The sequence below is a fragment of the Girardinichthys multiradiatus genome, chromosome 10 (assembly GCF_021462225.1).
Source record: "Girardinichthys multiradiatus isolate DD_20200921_A chromosome 10, DD_fGirMul_XY1, whole genome shotgun sequence".
NCBI lineage: Eukaryota > Metazoa > Chordata > Actinopteri > Cyprinodontiformes > Goodeidae > Girardinichthys > Girardinichthys multiradiatus.
Genome location: NC_061803.1, coordinates 4,449,805 through 4,470,763, shown reverse-complemented (window position 1 = coordinate 4,470,763; position 20,959 = coordinate 4,449,805). Strand labels below are relative to the sequence as shown.

The 20,959-nt window shown below is 39.7% G+C and overlaps 1 protein-coding gene across 1 annotated transcript; it reads left to right on the top strand.

Moving 5' to 3' along the window:
* The first annotated feature begins 4,839 nt into the window (after positions 1-4,839).
* Positions 4,840-18,049, top strand: mmp25b (matrix metallopeptidase 25b). Its single transcript, XM_047376280.1, has 11 exons — positions 4,840-4,988; positions 5,115-5,203; positions 5,872-6,004; positions 8,597-8,741; positions 10,072-10,367; positions 10,498-10,677; positions 12,416-12,491; positions 13,999-14,081; positions 14,172-14,324; positions 15,553-15,846; positions 17,722-18,049. The coding sequence occupies exons 2-11, from the start codon at positions 5,117-5,119 to the stop codon at positions 17,982-17,984; spliced, it is 1,710 nt and encodes a 569-aa protein (XP_047232236.1). The 5' UTR covers positions 4,840-4,988; positions 5,115-5,116; the 3' UTR covers positions 17,985-18,049.
* Positions 18,050-20,959: the final 2,910 nt, after the last annotated feature.

The following is a 20,959-nucleotide window of genomic DNA, read 5'->3' as shown; positions in this document are numbered from 1 at the left end:
GTGGCCTTCTGGACAGCAGTCAGGTCGGCAGTCTTACCCATGATTGGGGTTTTGAGTGATGAACCAGGCTGGGAGTTTTAAAGGCCTCAGGAATCTTTTACAGGTGTTTAGAGTTAACTCGTTGATTCAGATGATTAGGTTCATAGCTCGTTTAGAGACCCTTTTAATGATATGCTAATTTTGTGAGATAGGAATTTTGGGTTTTCATGAGCTGTATGCCAAAATCATCCGTATTAAGACAATAAAAGACCTGAAATATTTCAGTTAGTGTGCAATGAATCTAAAATATATGAATGTTAAATTTTCATCATGACATTATGGAAAATAATGAACTTTATCACAATATGCTAATATTTTGAGAAGGACCTGTATTACACAGGTGGGTTTCTATCTAGGTACCATGCTTAAACTCAGAATTTATTGGAACACCTGAATTCAACAATCTGGAGGGGTGAGCAAATACTTTTGAAAGTACAGTGTATATCCTGATAAGAAGAAATAGCATTTTCTAAGATTGTAAAACCAAATGAAAGACATTTTAAATGTTTAGCCAATTTAAGGGCAAATTTAATCGGTTTAAATTCCTTAATTAGGATTTTCAGCAAAAATCCATTCTGCACACTCAGCTATTTAACCCCTTTCATGGTCTAGTGTGCGCAATCTGGCAACCAAAGTATTTAAAGATTTCTGTCAGATATTAAGAGCAGAATCCTTGAAAAAAGCAATAAATATTCGATTTTGGAGGGTGGATACAAAACCCCTAATAAATTATGGCTGCATCTTTTGAATATGTAAATTGCTAAGTGCTTAAAAAGACTTTCATTGTATGTGACTTGAAGTACTGGTGTCATGTTGCAGCTGATGAAGGCTGGCTGAGCAGGGCAGAAATCAATGAGGTGGGTTGGATGTATACCAGATGAAGAACAAATATGGAGAACAATCTTGGCTCACAGGCCTGTTGTAGCCCAACTTACTAACTATCAATGTGTCACTGGAACGCATTGTGAACACCAAGCAGCTAAAAATGGCAGTTTATTTTTCCATGGGGCAGACATAAGAAATAAACATGACAGAAAATGGACAGCCATTAGCAGGGCTGCATTATGTGCTAATGGCATGACTCACTTGAGCCCCGGGGGATGAACAAAAATTAAAGACAAGAGGAGAAGAGGAAGGGGTGGGAGGGAGGAAGATGGAAAGATAATACTATGGATGGTTTGCAGTGAGACTAAAGATGTGGACCTGCAAACATAATGGGACTTTAAGATGAGACGGGAAATGCCAAAGCTCTTTAGCTCAAGGCAGCATTATCTGCACCATAAACTGTGAAATTTCTTCAGAGTATAAATGAATAAATACTTCCTAAAAAGTGAGAATAATATTTACTGAGTAATTTTGAATGTGTGCTGCAACAAAATGATCCTGATCTGCTTGAAATTTAATAATCGGATATTATAAATATAGACATTTCCTCTAGTTATGCCTTTCATTTCAATTTACAGGTCCTTCTCAAAATATTAGCATATTGTGATAAAGATCATTATTTTCCATAATGTCATGATGAAAATTTAACATTCATATATTTTAGATTCATTGCACACTAACTGAAATATTTCAGGTTTTTTATTGTCTTAATACGGATGATTTTGGCATACAGCTCATGAAAACCCAAAATTCCTATCTCACAAAATTAGCATATTTCATCCGACCGATAAAAGAAAAGTGTTTTTAATACAAAAAACGTCAACCTTCAAATAATCATGTACAGTTATGCACTCAATACTTGGTCGGGAATCCTTTTGCAGAAATGACTGCTTCAATGCGGCGTGGCATGGAGGCAATAAGCCTGTGGCACTGCTGAGGTCTTATGGAGGCCCAGGATGCTTCGATAGCGGCCTTTAGCTCATCCAGAGTGTTGGGTCTTGAGTCTCTCAACGTTCTCTTCACAATATCCCACAGATTCTCTATGGGGTTCAGGTCAGGAGAGTTGGCAGGCCAATTGAGCACAGTGATACCATGGTCAGTAAACCATTTACCAGTGGTTTTGGCACTGTGAGCAGGTGCCAGGTCGTGCTGAAAAATGAAATCTTCATCTCCATAAAGCTTTTCAGCAGATGGAAGCATGAAGTGCTCCAAAATCTCCTGATAGCTAGCTGCATTGACCCTGCCCTTGATAAAACACACTGGACCAACACCAGCAGCTGACACGGCACCCCAGACCATCACTGACTGTGGGTACTTGACACTGGACTTCTGGCATTTTGGCATTTCCTTCTCCCCAGTCTTCCTCCAGACTCTGGCACCTTGATTTCCGAATGACATGCAGAATTTGCTTTCATCCGAAAAAAGTACTTTGGACCACTGAGCAACAGTCCAGTGCTGCTTCTCTGTAGCCCAGGTCTGGGGAATGCGGCACCTGTAGCCCATTTCCTGCACACGCCTGTGCACGGTGGCTCTGGATGTTTCTACTCCAGACTCAGTCCACTGCTTCCGCTGGTCCCCCAAGGTCTGGAATCGGCCCTTCTCCACAATCTTCCTCAGGGTCCGGTCACCTCTTCTCGTTGTGCAGCGTTTTCTGCCACACTTTTTCCTTCCCACAGACTTCCCACTGAGGTGCCTTGATACAGCACTCTGGGAACAGCCTATTTGTTCAGAAATGTCTTTCTGTGTCTTACCCTCTTGCTTGAGGGTGTCAATAGTGGCCTTCTGGACAGCAGTCAGGTCGGCAGTCTTACCCATGATTGGGGTTTTGAGTGATGAACCAGGCTGGGAGTTTTAAAGGCCTCAGGAATCTTTTGCAGGTGTTTAGAGTTAACTCGTTGATTCAGATGATTAGGTTCATAGCTCGTTTAGAGACCCTTTTAATGATATGCTAATTTTGTGAGATAGGAATTTTGGGTTTTCATGAGCTGTATGCCAAAATCATCTGTATTAAGACAATAAAAGACCTGAAATATTTCAGTTAGTGTGCAATGAATCTAAAATATATGAATGTTAAATTTTCATCATGACATTATGGAAAATAATGAACTTTATCACAATATGCTAATATTTTGAGAAGGACCTGTATATAGCTGATAATACAACATTTCTATGATTTAAATAAATATTTAAGCGTATTTGTGGGACTGACTGTAGAGTGCAATGACATAATCACTGGTGAAACAATTATAGTTTCCACTGACAATTCCTTCAAAATAAATCTTACTGGCACTGTTTTTTTTTTATTTATTACACTTTAATTGTTTAAACTGTGTCTAGTAACTTTTAGTAATTAATAAATGACCTGCTGTTATAATGTGTCAAAAAGGCCAGTTTATCTGAGGAACTCTTTGAAATAGGAAAGTCATACCATTCATTTGAGGCAGAGGTGTGCTGATCTTTATGGGGCAGGATATTGCTACGGCCAGTGAACTAAACTGGACCCATCTATAACCAGAGGAGTACCTAAAAGGTTTGAAGCAACTGGAACTGTGACAATCAAGGCTGTTTGTTTACAATACTGCAGTTCTGAAGCAATTAAGGAACAGATTTAATTTAGACATATTTGTCCAGAAACGTCTGCAGAAAATCTTAAACCTCTGTAAAACATGGATGTTTGGGCAGACTATTTTCTGTTGAGCACAATGATGTCGCAGCAAAGCTGACATGTGAAAAAAAAATGTTATCACCTCATCTAAGAGACTTTTGTGTGGAAATAGTCAGAATTAGAGAATGAACTCCTTTGATTTATCATTTGAGGTCAGAGCTGCTGAGACCTTTCGCCTTTGACCAGCAAGACTTAATCAAGTCTTTGTTAAAGTCCAAGTGGACTTTGGTGCCGAATAGGAACTTCCTCAAAGCATTCCTAAAGGGTCACTCATGGGAATGGGTCAGAGGAGAGGAGCACTTCAGAGGAACAGCGTGGGCATCACTAGCCCGGAAAACTGTCTTGACTCAGGAGGAAAGAGCAGATAATGCATTATAGGGCTACAATGCATGAACATTTTTCAATATTTTCAAAAAATCTGTGTCTTAGTTTGAAAAACCTTGAAATCAAATAAACTGAACTATTTAAAATATAGAATACATAAATATAAATCTATTCATGATATAAAAAAATGGACATTTAGATTATACATGCTTTATTCACACATAGACTTATATTTTAAATGCCCTTTAACTTTTGAGTATTATTGACCTTTCATTTGAGCTTTTTCACACACCTCAATGGACTTTATTTGAGATTTTGTGTGAGAGAATAACACAAAGTCAATTTTCTAAGAAGCTGTATTTGTGCTTTTCATTTGCTGTTAGCCATTATCATATTTAATATATATTAACCCCTAAAACGTATCACTGAATGTGTTATGAATCTACATAATGTGCCTTTCACCTTTTCACTACAAAGATGTATTTAGATTATTTTATAATTGCACAGATGAACTACAGCAAATGATGGATGGATGGGAGGATTGTTAAAATTACAAGCATCTGGGCTTTTTGTGATTTTTTGTAGAGGTTATGAGAGTAAAGATGGCAGAATAGAAAAGCCTGCCACACTATTCAGATTTTGATAGTAACCTAAACAATTCTGAAAAATATGTATTTTGTATTATTTCTTCTTACCTATTAAATTTGTACTACTTTGTATTCGTCTTTAACAAATAACACATATATCGTTTTGTTTAAATAGTTTTACTTGTCATAAAGCAATAACCTCCTACAGAGCTGTGTGGGCTGCCAGTCTTTATTTTCATGATGGATGACATGAAATCTAAGTCTTATTAGATATTAGATGAGCCTAATGAGGAATAAATACCACCAAGGGGACTGTACATTGTTTCAATTTCACCTCAAAGCAATGTCCCACGCTCTCATCCTTTTGTATGCCAAAAAAACAGAAGCTGCAAACATTTCCTCTGCAGCTGCAAGGCGCGCAGACAGCTCAGTATTGATCAACCCAGCCTAGTCCCGAGAGACAGCGACGCTCCAGAGAAGAAACAGCGGTGAGCTTTGTCTTTTCACTTTAGGATGGTTTGTAGCAGAAGCTGCAGCGGTTAGAAAGGGAGAAATGTCCCGAGTTTCCTCCGGTGGACAAAGTTTTAGTGAATAACGCCGCGCTTTGCTTTCAGGGATGGAGCCGGACCTTCTCTTGTGGATGATGATGTTGAACTTCATGGGACGCGCAGCAGCGGATCCCATCCAGTACAGCAGAGCGGTGGTGAGTGGGCAACAGGAGCGCTTTATGTCGATTTTTAAGTGCGCAATGAGGTGCAAATCTTTTTTTTTATTTAAGGTGGAACAAAAATAATTTTTGAAGCATATCGGTGTGGTTTTTGAAGCAGATTGCAGCTCATTTGTATGGTTTTTTTTTATTGCAAAACCACAAATGTGTTCTTAACATGAGGCGCATAATGCGTTTCTTGAGAGTAACAGCTGCTGAAAACTTACATCCTTATTTTTGCGCAACTAGTTATGAATAATTTCCTTTCACTTCTGTCCCAGGAGCTGATAGTTTCAGATAAAAAAAGGACAATCTTGATTTTGCTGTAAGGCAACACCAAAAATTCAGTTAAATATAAATCCGAAGGAAATCTGACAGCTACTCATGAATGTGTTAAAAAGCCACAAGGAGGCCGTTACCAACATCTTTTCCTCTCAGCTGCACCATCAAACGCTCAAGTTAGGGTGGAGGCCACAACGAAGAACAACTGGTTTCAAAATCACTTCTAAGAAATTAGGTTTTTGGTAATTTCTCACAAGCCATTTCAGAAGGTATTTTCTATCAGCAGGAAACAAACATGGATCATTTTGTCATTGTCCCATGTGTTAATTCTTTCAGGAAATTGCTTCATTTCTTTTAGTTTCCTCATTTCTTTTCCATTTCAGGACTGGCTGAGCAGATATGGCTACCTTCCTCCTCCAGACCCACGCACCAGCAAACTGCAGACCAAAGAGGGCATTGAACAAGCAATCCGTGTCATGCAAAGATTTGGAGGGATCCAGGAAACCGGCTTGATGGGTAAATTCCACACGTGTTGTAAAACGTCATATATGCACGACATTTTCCATGTAGTGCCTTGGAAAAGTATTTTTACCCCTTCAAGTTTTTTATGTTTTGGCATGTTATTTGGCATACCAATACAAAGTAATTGGGAGGTGAATGGAAAGAATACAGGGTCTTCACTGCAAAAATATGGCATGCAAAGTGTGGTATGCATTTGTATTGAGCCCCCTTTACTCTGACACCTCTAAAGAAAATCCAGTATAACCAAGAGCCTAAAAACTTTGCCTTGTTCGTAAACAGATTTCACCTGTATTTAACATAATCTAAATCCAGATGTTCTGTGAAGATCTCAGAGGTTTGCTAGAGACATTATTGAGCATCAAAAAACGTCATAAAGACCAAGGAACACAGAAACATTACAGAGAACATTGTGGAGAAGATCCCAAGCTTTGAACATCGCACATAGCTCTGATAAATCCATTCTCTGAAAATGGAAAGACGATGGACCAACTGCAGACCAAAGACATGGCCATCTACCTAAACGTACAGGCCAGGCAAAGAAGAGCATTGATCAGAAAAGCAGCTAAGAGTAGCATTGTAACTCTGGTGGAGATGCATAGATCATCAAACACAGGTGGGATAATCTGTTATTGTAAATATGAATCTGAGAATATTATTTAATTTCTATATTTTACCAAATAATATTCCGGTCTGTTAAGGGTTGTCCTGTGAATACCAGCCCCATTAAGGCGATGGTATTAGGACAGAATAGAAAGGTGTGAGACGAGCTCTGACATTATTGAACAGCATAAACTCTGCAAACATATGGAATGAATTCACACAATTTCTTAAAATACAAGAATTTATTAACAAAAATAAGTCAACTCAAAGTCAAACATATTTCAATCAACAAACTCTTTACTATGCTAAAACAATCCAACTAAACTACCAAGCAGAATTAAAGAATAATGAAGACTAATGGACTATGTACAATATAAACAAGTTGATTAAAGATGATTAGAAATCATGACCAAAAAGAGTGATGCAACATTAACATGAAATGTTTATGTTTGAGAACCAAGGATTATCTTGAAGAATCTGGAAGTGAAGTCAAGTTAGTTTTGGAACTAACTTAGGAAATAATCAGCAACGTTTAGACAACCCTTCACAATGCAAGATCAGATTAAATATTATTTTAATAAAATAATGTTTTAAATAATGATCTGCTGAATAAAACCAACCTCCTGGATGACTAATTCTCAACGGTGTCTAATTAACTGCCTTTATTTATTAAAATAATATTTGAAGAAATATTATTGAGTATTTTGGAAAAGAGCCAAATCTTTCTGGAGAAATGGGGCTTAATGGTGTTTACTTAGTTATCAACTTTAGTAAATGATGTTCAGGGACTATTATTCACTAGCTTGAAAACTAACAACCTTTCTGTTGACTAGCCTTAATGCTAGCACACGGGTTCTTACCGGCTGGCCGTTGGGCTAACAAAGAAGCTAGCTAAAGTGCTAAGCTAGAGATAGCTTAGCGCCAGAATCAACACATACCTTTAAAATACCAGGGTTAAAATGCATAAGCGCTGACGGCGCGTTATGAGCAATGTTCTGGTTAAAACCACCCTTTAAATAAAGTTTATCTTAGCTTTAAAACATACAAAGAACACGAACCGGCCTGGGTGCTACAGGTAGCATGCTAGCACCAAGATAGCCGAGTTCCACAAAACAAACTTCATAACATGAAAACGTTTAGATCATTTCATCCTAAACCAATCTGTTAATCTGCCCAAAACCCAACCTATGAACCTGTTGAGGGAATGTTGTCCAAAGGCGAAGTTTGAAGAAGATATCCGTCGTGAACAAAGAGTTAGCTTCCCGCTAACTTCCTCAGTTTCTCCCGATCAGAAGGTGACCAGCGGTTCGTTTGCTTCTGTGGGGCCTCGAAGAGAAAATGTAAGCAACTCTTACACCTTAATTTCCCCGTTCATGAATGAAAATACCGGATACACAGACAGTATTTCATTCTACTTAACTTTTGCAAATGATCGGTGATCGGTCCTTGGATCCAGTTGAATTTCTGCTGTGTTCCCTCCTGACCGGTCCCTCTGGCAGGCCGTATGGAAGAGAAAGACTTGTGGAAAGGTGGAGCTTTTATTTGGGTATTGGCGCCACAGGAAGTCCGCAGTTACCCCCTTTCCTGGGTGTGCTGGAAGAAGGTTAATGCACTTTATTTTGAAAGGTTCCAGGAAAGTATGTACCGGAGTTTTAGTGTTGAAAACCCATGGCTCTGTGGTCCCAACACTGTTGACACAGCAAGTGTCAGTCATACAGACTGGGAAGAAGACAGGCCTTGTTCAAAGGAAGTGGTGGCTGCATCATGCTGTGGGAATGCATCTCTTCAGCAGGGACAGGGAAATTGTGCTTCACTTTTCAGATTTTTACTTGTAAAAAAGTATAAGATATCACTTTTACTTCCGCAATTTGGCTCTAACACATGAAACCCAATTGAAAAACAACACAGTTTGTGGTTGTAACATGTAAATCATTGTATATGGAATTCGCATGACAACATATGACATATATTAAACTCTTCCTTCAGACAGCGAAACGTTGAAGCTCATGTCTACACCACGATGTTCGCTCCCAGATATTGTCGGAGGCGAGGACATGAGGAGAAGAAAGAGGCGCAGGAAGAGATACGCTCTATCAGGCCTTAAATGGCACAAGACAGACCTCACATGGAGGTGGGTTTCCTGTCATGCTGCATTGTAGGTTTAGCAAGTGAGCGCATGAATCATTGTCAGTTTTTTAACCGCAAAGTTTCTCAATTTATGCACGTCAGGCATTTTATTATATCTTCAAGTATGGTGCTGTGGAGAAGTACATATTTCTTCTGTTTTAAAGTTTTCCTAAATGTTTCAGATTATTAAATTAATTTTAATAATAAAAAAACCTATGGAAAAATGAAAGCAATTTTCAAATGATGATTTTATTTACTAGGAGAGAAAAGTTATCCAAACAAACCTGGTGCCATCTGAAAAAGTTTTTGTGCCCTTCATTATTAATGAAGTAGCTGTAATTAGCCACATTTTTTTGTAAAGTTGATATTGATTTCTCTACCATGACCCTGGCCTGATTACCTCCTGACCTAATAAGCTAAACAACACCTGTCTGACAACAGGAAGTAGGTGAAAAGCTCTTGAAAAGTAATGTATCATGCTCGAATCTAAAGAAACTGAAGAATGGATTAAAAAATCTAGCCACTGACAACTATCAGTTTGGAAAGGGTTACGCAGCCATTTCTAAGGCTTTGGGGCTCCAAAGAACCACAGTGAGAACCATAATTGAAGAAAACATGGAACAGAGAAACTCCACATGTTTGGCCGGCCTATCAAAATTACTCCAAGAGAGTGTTAACAACTCAACCAGGAGATTACAGAAGAACCCAGAACAACATCTAAAACAGTTCTGGCCTCACTTGCCCCAGTTAATGTCAGAGTTCATGCATGAAAGAAGACACTGGCCAAAAATGGTCGCAATGAGTGATTTCCAGAGCCAGAACCACTGCTGGCCAAAATTAACAAAAAGGCACTTTTGTCAAAAAAACATCTTGATGATCTTCAAGACTTTTGTCAAAATATTCTGAGGACTGATGAGACAAAAAAGGGAACCTTTTGGAAGCGTGTGTCAGTTACATCTGACATAATATTTCAGAAAAAGAAAATCAAACCAGCAGTCAAACATGTCTGACAACGCAGTTCATGACCGTAAGCTCAAGCAAACTTGGGTTTTGCAGCAGGACGATGATCTAAAACATACCAGCAAGTCAAACTCTGAGTAACTAAACAAACCAAAAAAACATTTCTGGTTTCAAAGTGGCCTAATCAAAGTCATGACCTAAATGTAATGCTGTGGGCCTAAAACCGGCCATTCATACAGGAAAACCCTCCAGTGGGTCACGTAGTGAACTGAGTTACTTAAATAAATGAACTTTTCAATAAGAGCCTAAATTTAAAAACCTAGGGTGCTGATGAATGAATATTGCTTTAATGAAAGATTTTCCCTTATTTGCAGCATTCACAGCTACCCAACGTACTCCTCAGTTTTGCCCATGGAGGTGAATACTCTCCTGACCTATGCCTTGAAAGCTTGGAGTGATGCTGCTCCGCTGAACTTCCAACAGCTGCAGACTGACAGCAGTCGGAGCTCAGCTGATGGGGACATCAGAGTGTCTTTTGACAGCTTGCTTCATAATGATGGCTACCCTTTCGATGGGCGCGGTGGCACCCTGGCCCATGCCTTCTTTCCTGGCATGGATGAAGTCTCTGGTGACACACATTTTGATAACCAAGAGATCTGGGCCTATGGAGGTATATATTCACGATAATGCTGTTACAGTTGATGTAGGGTTTGTAGTCAGCTATAGAAACCAAATGCTACCTGAACTCTGAAACACAAAATCTCCACGGCATGTTTTTATTTGTGTTCCCACTTCCACAGGTGGCGACAGCACCACAGACTTATTCACAGTAGCGGTGCATGAGTTCGGCCATGCTCTTGGCCTCTCTCATTCCTCCTCTGATCCGTCCATCATGAGGCCATATTACCAGGGACCTGTGGGAGATGCTTCCCAATTCAAACTGGAATTGGACGACAGGCTGGCCATCCAGCAGCTGTACGGTCAGTGACACCCAGAATCTCTTGGGCAACATGATGATGTTGATCTGATGGTTAGATGGAAGGGTTTCACCTTAGATTTAGGAGGATTCTTGAAAACTGGGGTATATGTAAACAAATACATTTTGAAACTGACTCACGTCTGACACGTATCTTAATTAAATTTCAGACTTACGATTTATGTCATATCAATATAAGCTGAAAGCAACTTTTACTTGATTCAACTCAGCTCAAATTCATTCTCCTCTGAAGTGTCTAACATATATTAATTAATTCAAAAGTAGAGCATTACTATCCAATTTTAGAGCGGCCCACCTGCTCAGTGGCTTCCGGAGATGTTAGCCATCTTGCTGCTGCCAATTTTACTTATTTCTTCTGCTTTGGTCTTTTAAATATGCTTGTTTAGAAACTGTCTCTGTGGTGACTAGTTTTTGTAAAAAAAAAGTACTCTGTAGCACCAACCTGAAGGTTAAAGTCTAAACAGTTTGTGTCCAGGATGTGTGGGGTCTGTGGATATGTTAGCTGCCCTTTTCCTGACCTTAGACCTGTTCAAGTCCTGGATGGAGGGAATGTCAGCCCCGATCATCCTCAGTGCAGAATGATTTGCTCGTTGCAGTCTGAACCTGTTCTGTTTGGTGGATGTTCAGAAACACATAGTGATGGACAAACACAGGACAAACTGAAAATGGCTGTGTAGAAGGTGACCAGCAAGTCCTGTGGCAGGTTTTACTTCTCATGATGCCGCAGGAAGTACTGTCTCTGCTGGACCTTCTTCCAAACGGAGTCTATGTGTGAGGACCAGCTCAGGTTGTTCCTTGGAAACAGAAGTGATCCACAGTGTGACACAGTGTTGTGCATACAAGAAACGTTGGTGCTGAGCTAAATTTTAATAACCACACAAAATCTGTTACTAAATTTGCTTACAATCATCTTAAAGACGTTGTCAGAATAAAGGGTTTATTTGTCAAAACAGTACAGAGTAGCTGGTGCATGATTTTATTTTAGATTATTGTAACAGTGTCTGCAAAAAAATAAATCGGGCAGCTGCAGCTCATCCGAAATGCTGCTGCCAGAGTCCTGACCAACAGCAGGAAAATACATCATATCAGACCAGTTCTTAAATCATTGCACTGGCTCACTTCTTGTCAAAGAATAGATTTTTTCTGCTATTGGTCTATAAGGTGAAGCATTCATTTGAAAACATCATAGATAATCTTTAAAACGTTTCTTTTTGCAGCACCATTTGTCACATTTGCTAATATCACATTACAGCAAATAAGTATAACAAAAAAGCTTAAAAATATAAAATTCTGAGGTGAAGCTAGTGTGATCAGTGTGTAATTTCTAAAAATATGGGGAAAAGTCCAGTCTTCATCCACTTTTACAAAAGAGCTGAGTTTGTTAAATCCCAGATAAAACCAAACTGATTATCAAAAAAAAAAAATGCAGTTAACTATTTTTTGGGATGTTTAATTAATAACACTAAATCTGTAATGTTGTTTGGCTATGACTGTTCTTTCTTTTAAAACAAGCTTACTGGTTTATCTCAATTTTAAAAAGTTTAGTATTAATGTGTGTATGGGTGCAATGATGCAGAGCAGCTAATAAAGTCCTCTTCAGGATATAATGAGCTATTGGCGGCATCCTGTTTTTCACCACACTTACTGAGAAGAAAATTGGTTGCTCTGCCATGCTAATGCTGTCATCTACTTTCAGCTAATGTCATGATTCTGTGTTTAAGGTGCGAGAGACAATGCACAACCACGTCCTGACCCACCACTCTTTCCAAGTCTTCCTCCACCGAGACCAACAAAGCAGTGAGTTCAAAATGATGAAATACCACAAGCTCTAAATATTAGCTTTCTGTTCTTTACATACAGCCATATGAATTGTGTTTTTGGGAAAAACTTTAAATACAGCCATCCTTGAGGTTAGAGACATGTTTGTGTATCTCATGCTAATTTGTGGCTTTTAAAAATTAATTGGAACTGTTTATTCAATCATATAGAAATACAACACACATCTTCAATGAAAGCAAGTTTCTTAGAAACCTCATGCTTTTGGCAACAATCAACAAGATCTTGACATAAGTCTCTGCCGATATTTGATCACTCTTCTTACATGAATTACTGGAGCTAATTTAAATTTTATTGTTTTCCTGGCACATACCTGACTGTTAAGCATAGTCCACAAATTAGTGTTAGCGGGCTTTATTCATCCCAAAACCAGTTTTAATGTGTGTTTTGGATCATTGCCCTGCCAGGTGCAAATCTATGACCTTCTTGCTGCAAGGTGATGGAGCATGGTGTTATTACCACCATGCTTGACAGTTGCTACAATGTTTTATTTAGAAAGCCTCACGTTGACTCCCCCAACCTTTCCTCTTCACATTGTGGCCAACCAGCTACATTTTTGTCTTGTCTGACTAAAAGGTTTCTCTAGAAGACATTTGGTTTGTAGATGTAGGTAGCTGCAAATTTATGTTTATTCTTGAAGGTGTCAATTTTGGAGGAGGATTTCCTGCTTCTACACGTTGGTGTAAAAGTGACCTCACTGTGAACAACTAAGCTGATGTTCCAACATCTTCCATTGTATGGAAGCCATGAGACTGGTGCTTACTGGGATGTTCTAACTGGTTGGCTTTCATGCCTGGGGAATACTTTGGATCAGATGGTTGAAAACAACTGGGTCCAATATGATGCCAAAGACTCATCATAACTGGTTTTGGAATGGATAAAGCATTCTGGCATTGAGCTCCTGGAATGGTATTGACCTTGCATCTATTAAAAACTTGCAGACTTTACTTAAAAGTCTGTAAAGTGTGATATAATAATAACATTTTACATGAGCTCTACCTCTTCAGATAAGCATAGAGGTCAAACATTTAGCCAGCATTATGTCAGAGGCCTGTAGATGGCTACAAAAGCTGTGTGGTCTCTTTACAACTAACTAACACAGGTATAAAAAATATTAAAGGGGGTGAATGTACATATTTGATCCAGTATGTATAATTTTGGCCCTGTGGGGATTATAGAAATTCAACAATTTAATCAAACTCTTGGACACAATTTTTATTATTAAATTAAACCGGCATGTTGTAATATGTGTCCACTGCAAAATAAATGTAAATGTATTACATTCATGCAAACTATGAGTAAATATGAACCTCTGACCGGAATTGTAACTTTTCCCCAGTCCTACCAAGTTACAGTATGTGTCAAAGCCTTGCTGAGGTTACATCTGATCTTGTTGCACCCTCTAGTGATATTTTACTGAAACTGCATGAGTTTGGATTGAGTTTTGACTAAACTCTCCCTGTCCTAGTTCTGAGCCGTCATTTAATGAGCGATGTCAGGGAGGCTTTGATGCAGTAGCAAACATCAGAGGAGAGGTCTTCTTTTTTAGAGGTAAGAATTCCCCCATAAAGAAATGTTTCCTTAAAATGTGTTGTGTGGGTGTTGTGCAAATAGGTTAAATCCTGTCTTTTCTTTTAAAAGGCTCACATTTCTGGAGAACTAAGCAAGATGGCTCTTTGGTGTCCTTAAGGCCGGCTCTGATCACAAACTTTTGGATGGGCCTTCCAACAGGAACAAACAAGGTTGACGCCGTTTATGAAAGAAAGAGCGACAGCAGAATCATCTTCTTTATTGGTATGGGTGGAAAAAAGCTGCCACAGTCAATTCTGCTTTGGTTGATGAAGTAGCTCGATCTCTAGCTCTGTTTTGGAGCAGAAGTTGTGATTGTGGCTAATTTAGCTGACATGTTTGTTCAGTTTTAGTTCAGAATGACATGCATGCAGCAGTTTGCTCAAATGTGCATTGAAGAAACAAAGAGAAACCGAAACTAAGATCTTAGATTTATTTGTACTTATTCAATATTTTTTAGCTTGACATGTCAACAAAATTTTAAAAAGTGAAACTTTATATCATTCAGTATATGTGCAATGTCTTTCAAAGGTTTTTACACCCCTTAGTAGTATGTTTAGGGTGGTTGTCCTGCTTGAACCTAAACCTGCACCCCACTCTCAAGTGTCTTGCAGCCTTTTAAGGGTTTTTAGTCCTGGATTGTCCTGTATTGAGCTTCATTCATCTTCCCGTAAAAGCTTACCAGTTTCCTTGTCCCCGCAGCATGATGCTGCCATTATTATTTTTTCATAGTGGGGATGATGTGTTTCTCCCACCTGAGCTGTGAATCTCTAAGCTGCTCAAGAGTTACAATGGGCCTATTGGCTTCTTCTCTGATTTAGGCTCTCCTTGCCCATACTGTCAGTTTAGGTTGGCCTACCCTGTCTTCCTAGGTCTGCAGTTGTGCCATACTCTTTCCATTTTCAGATGATTGAGCATTGGCTTCATGACATGTTTACAGCTCCAGGTAAAGTTTTCTAACCTAACCCTGCTTTAAACTTTCTTCCTGACCCATCTCCTGTGTTACCTGGTCTTTAAGATGCTGTTTGTTCACTAATGTTCTATAACAAACCTCTGAGTTCTTCACAGAACAACTGGACTTATACTGAGATTGCATTAAAAACAGGTGGGCTATATTTACTAGTAATGTGACTTCTAAAGGCCTTGGACATTTTATTGAAGGTTGTCAGATTAAAGGCAAATTAATAAAATATGCCCTCCACACTTTTCAGGGGTTTTGAAAAAAAAAAACTGAAAACCAAACATCATTTTCCTTCTACTTCACAATTATCCACTGCTTTATTTTGGTCTATCATATAAAATCCCAGTAAAAAGCATTGAAGTTTTTGGCTGTAAGTCACAAGATTTACAAAACATAGAGGAGTCTGAATAGTTTTGCAGAACACTGTTTCAAACCAGATAACCACCAAGATTTTTTAACCATTTAGACTCAAACATGTGTCCATGTCTTTAGGCTCTCAGTACTGGGTCTTCAAAGACACAAAGGCCATGGGTGGTTACCCTCGGCCCCTCTCTGATTGGAAAATGAGGACGCAGAGCGGTGCCGTGGTGGACAGGGTGGACGCAGCCTTCATTTGGGCCCACAATGGCAAGACATACCTGTTCAGTGGGGGGCAGTTTTGGAGGTTTGATGAAAGCCAAAATGGCGAGCAGGTGATCAAGGAGCCAGATTCAAACTACCCACGGGCCAATGACCTCTGGGCGGGAATGCCAACCCACATAGATGACATCATCACCTGGGGTGAAGGTAACGCATTCAGTTGCACAAATACGCTGTGAATGTGTGACATAAGCTGCAGGCAGATAAACCGAAATATCTGTTTGGATGTGAATGACACCAGTCTTTCTGTGACTCGTAGAAGATAAAGAAATAAGAAAAACATGTAGTCAACACAGTAGAAGATCACAATAAAGATTAGATGCTCTAGATAAGCTGTATATGGGTGTGCTCTTAATTAGAAGGAACCTAAGAACTTCACATATCAGGTTTTATGCAGATCAAAATGCAGAGATGGAAAAACAAAATATATGCCAGAGTGATCAGGTTTTATCTTTAAGGTTTTCCAAATTCGGTGCAAAGTTTTAAATGTAGTAAATAGACTGAATTTACAGAGGGTGCTATTTACTTCATTTTTAGCTAGTTTTACGTGTGCTTGAGGCTGACGCAAACAGGTGCAAGCAAGAATATAAAAATAAAATTTTTTGGAATTCGAAATCATTACATGTAGTCTATAGAAACTTGTGGCATTCCTTTTCTGTGTCAAAATTGTCCACAGCTTTCAACATGTACTGTTTTTTCCAGTCCATGCAATCTGTATGTCTCAAACAGTCCTGGTCTTTGAGAACGTGACACGATTTTATCCTGATGTAATTTCCCAATATATGTATGAATATTTGTTTTCCCCTAACTCAGATGTTCCCAACTCCAGTCTTCAAGTGCTGCAACTTTTGGATAGATTCCTGCTTCAGTACCTGAATCTAATGGATGAATTCCCTCATTAGCATGTCATTCAGCTCTGCAGAGGCCTGCTGACAATCCATTCATTTGATCATCCGGTTTATTGGAGCAGGGATGCATCTAAAAGTTGCAGCATTGTAGCCCTCATGGACTGGATTTGGGCACCCCTTGCCCTAAATGAATGAATGATTAATTGATGTCCTTGCCCTTACAACATAGTTTAACAGTTTCTTAGAGCTGATAGCCACAAGGGTCAAGGGCCTAGTCTGGACTGGTGGCTCTGGTGGTCTGTCTCCACCCTGGAATGAAGGGGACTACCTCTTGGGTCCAGGAGCCAGTTCCCCCTCTGGGGTATCGGTACCTGGACCTGGGAGTATAGAGTGTGTCTGGGCAGTGCGAGTGAGCGTCCATTCTTGTGTCTTTACATTGGGTGTGTGGGTGTGAGTATTTGTTTACATAAGGGTGGGAATGTGTGATTGTGAATTGTCAGGTTGGGTCTTGGTCTGCCTCCTCCCTTGGATCATCTTAGGACCCCCATTAAATGGGGTCCATGGCTGGATCTGCTCCACTGTAGCCAACTGCCAGCAGGGTTTGTGGGCTTGTCGCTGCAGGTCCCTGAGGCTTCTGCAATGTGGCCCCTGTGTGGTTCCCCCAGGTCCCTTCTCTTCTCAATGGAGAGGTGCGGTAGTCCCGACAGTGGTCCTCCCAGGGCTCCCCGGCGAAGGGGGACCATTGGAGATCTGTGGTTCCGATCTCCTGTGTGTCCGCCTCGGGTCCTGGGGGGCAGGCCTGTGGCTCCTCACACCCACTTTTGAATATTTTTATGAAGAAACCTTATGTACACAAGCGCTCACACATAGATCCACAGGTTTTTGGATTCAAGTGTTTACAGATACACAAATATATCTTCTTTTTTTCTCTCTTTCTGCAGGAGTAGAAGCAGACTTGAATTCTTGTATTTTAACTTTTTACCCCACCTCTCTCCCGTTCTTTCTTCTCTTTTTCCTTTTTCGTTCTCGTCTCGGTATGTCCATTGCATTTAAAATAATCCCAGAGCAATTTCTAATAAAGTTTTTTATACTCATGTGGTCATGTATCGCTCAGGTGTAGCTTTTTTGGTTGTCCTTTTCCTCACTGAAAGTTGCTGTCGTTGTTGTTCGTCAGGAGATGCCTACTTCTTCAAGGACAATTTCTACTGGGTGCTCAAGAATGGAGGAATAAACCAGGAATATGTCTCTCCAAAGTCCACTGCGATAGATTGGCTCCGGTGTCCAGCTCCTCGTCCAACGTCGAGACCGCAGATTCCTGGAGATCCAAACGAATGTGAATGTCCCTTCAACAGATCGTCTGTGTCACTGAGAAACAACTGTCTGATCCTGATTGCTGTCATACTGATAATTAATGGGTTGATTTCTGTAAATGATTAGTGATGTGTGATAAATTTGAGAGGCTGTTTTGTTCGCACTGGTTAATAAAGAGACCCTTACATGCTTGTGTTTGTAGGATAAGAATTGACAAAAATGAAGTCTCTTTGGGAGACGGATATTTAATACCATTGTACAGCAAGTGGAGCACTCCTTTCACATTATATTTGATCCCATCGCCCAAATGAAGAAGGTTCAGACAGGAGATACAAGTTGTGGCGCCTTAATTTGATTTTTAAATCTAGCTTTTTGACTATATTTGTAAATGGGTTTAAAATGATGGGCTTTGAAATGGGCTGCACAGCGGTGCAGTTTGTAGCACTGTTGCCTTGCAGCAAGAAGGTCCTGGGTTCAATTCCCGGCCGGGGGTCTTTGTGCATGGAGTTTGCATGTTCTCCCTGTGCATGCGTGGGTACTCTGGCTTCCTCCCACAGTCCAAATACATGTCTGTTAGGTTAATCGGTCACTCTAAATTGCCCTTAGGTGTATGAATGAGTGTGTGCATGGTTGTTTGTGTGTTGCCCTGCGATGGACTGGCGACCTGTCCAGGGTGTACCCCGCCTCTCGCCCATAGACTGCTGGATATAGGCACCAGCTCCCCCGTGACCCACTTTGGAATAAGCGGTAGAAAATGAATGAAGGTTTAAAATGATTTCAACAGATTATTTATAGGTTTATGATGTTTTGTTATTACAATGTGAAACATAATAAGAAACATGAAAATGACATGTTTGTGTTTATGCTTGGGTAAAGGGCTGTTAAATATCTGTTTGAATGCAAATATTTTAGGCAATGGACAAAATAAGAAAAACATGTATTTGCTCAGAGATTCACCCTGATGGACAATAAAAATGTTTGTTTTAATGGAGCTACATTAAAACTGGAGCTACATTAAAACTGTCTGCTCTTCTGGTAGAAGACAAAGGTTTTAAAAGTGTTTTGGCTGGGCTACCCTAAATCCTTTCCCTGGAACTGTCCCAGAACCTTTTATATTTTCCCTGGCACTATGAGGGTCACTGCTGCTTGCTGCTGCTTTGGAAACATAAGCTGGTCAGGTGATTAAATGCCCACAGCAACACAAGCGTATTATGAATAAATTGAACCATCATCTGAACAGATATCAAAAAGGGAGAGAGAGAGAGTAAAAAGGTTTCCATTGCAAAAATTTCCTCTCACAGCAATTAGACTTTCGAATATAGCTATATAAAGTCACCCCAAACTTCATATAATAAAATTAACTGATTTCAAGGACAAACTTCCTCTGGCAGACAGTTAAAACAACATAAATTAATTCATGATTTCTGCAAACGATTTCTAGTGTAATTTCTTATTAACTTGTCAAGCAACATGCAGTGTTTGTGAACACTATAATAGAATAGCAGTTGTAACTACAGCTCCATGTGGTACAATGGCCTATTTAAACTCTGTAAGAGGTGGTATGAAAGAATTTTTTTATCAATTTTATAGCTCTCTTTTTACCCTTCTGTTGTTTTGGGGGTTTTTTTGTCTAAAAGTATGGAGATCAAAAGTGTTACAAACATGGTGCTCACAGCAGTTGGATTGGTCCTAGGTCTAATTAAGGGCTGGTGCTGAGTCTGTGCTTGCAGAAGGGGAGACAGATATTTGGTGGTAAGCAGAATGGTTTTAGTTTAAACTTCTAAACTTCCCATAAAACACTATTCAACCTGGTGGATTGAATAGGTTTGGACTTTGTGTTTGCAAACCAAAACAGCAATTACTTCTATGTATACCTTAAACATTAAAGTTGTGTCACATTTACTCAAAGACTCCTTTATCATTACAATTCAGATATTAACCATGACTCAGCCAAGTTGTTCAAAGTTATCTAAGTGTTATGGTATTTGTTTTGATTTTGAAGTGAGTTTTTTTCAGTGATCAGCCTGTGATTCTGCTAAAGTGTTCGGTAACCCCAGGTACCTTTTAAAGTGTCCATCAGCTTGTCTGCATTGCTAGCTCTAGTGTCTCTCATCTTCCTCTTAACAATAGTTAAGGTGAGTTTGCTGGACAGTCAAGCACAGTGATACAATGGTCATTAAAAGCAGGTATTGGTACTTTTGGCAGAAGGGGCAGGTACCAAGTCTGGCTTGACAATGAAATTAGCATCTCCTTAAAGCTTAAATCTCCTCAGTGTTCCTCAGCCTTTGGAGCTTCTGATATCTGTGTCTGTACAGGACGGCTTCCGGGTCACCCACCTGAACTCTAGTTTTGCTTTTCTTGCTCTCCCTCTGAGGCCCCCTCCACCCACCCTGTTTGGGGTTTTGTTTGTTTCGTTTTCATGGACTCATTGAGGTGTCTGTTATCCGCCCTTGAGGGAGGGGTAATGTCATGATCCGTACCTGTTATGTGTTTCCTTTAACGGCGACTACCTTTTTTTCAAGGGACAGGGTCATTTCTGCTATAAGAAATATGTCCTGCCTTTATTCTGCTCAGATGGCCTACTTAAAATACATCAGAATCAGAAAAACATTTTTTCCAAGTAGTGTTTCACACGTACGAGGAATTTGCTTAGGTGGTTAAGTGCTACACATAGACCAACATACACCTGACAATGTTTTGAGAATAGAGAAAAGTAGCGCAATGTTTTATAGAGAAGAGCGCCGTAACAAATATTAAAAATATACGATAACAATATAAAATTAAATTGTATTTACATGTGCTGAGATATTTGTATTTTTTGCAAGGGGAAAGTGTCAGTGGGGGACCAGGGCCTTGTTAAGGAGACTAGCTGCAGACGAGAAGAAGCTGTTTTTGTGGCAAGAGGTTCTGGTCCTGATGGACCCCAGCCTCATGCCAGAGGGGAGAGTCTGAAAAAGTTGGTCTCCAGGGTGGGAGGGCCCAACTCCAATCTTTCCTGCTCACCTCTGAGTCATGGATGCATGTAGTTCCTGAAGAGAAGGAAGACTGGAAGACATGGGAAGCTTCCTGTTTTAAGGTTTAATATGTTTACCCTTTATTAT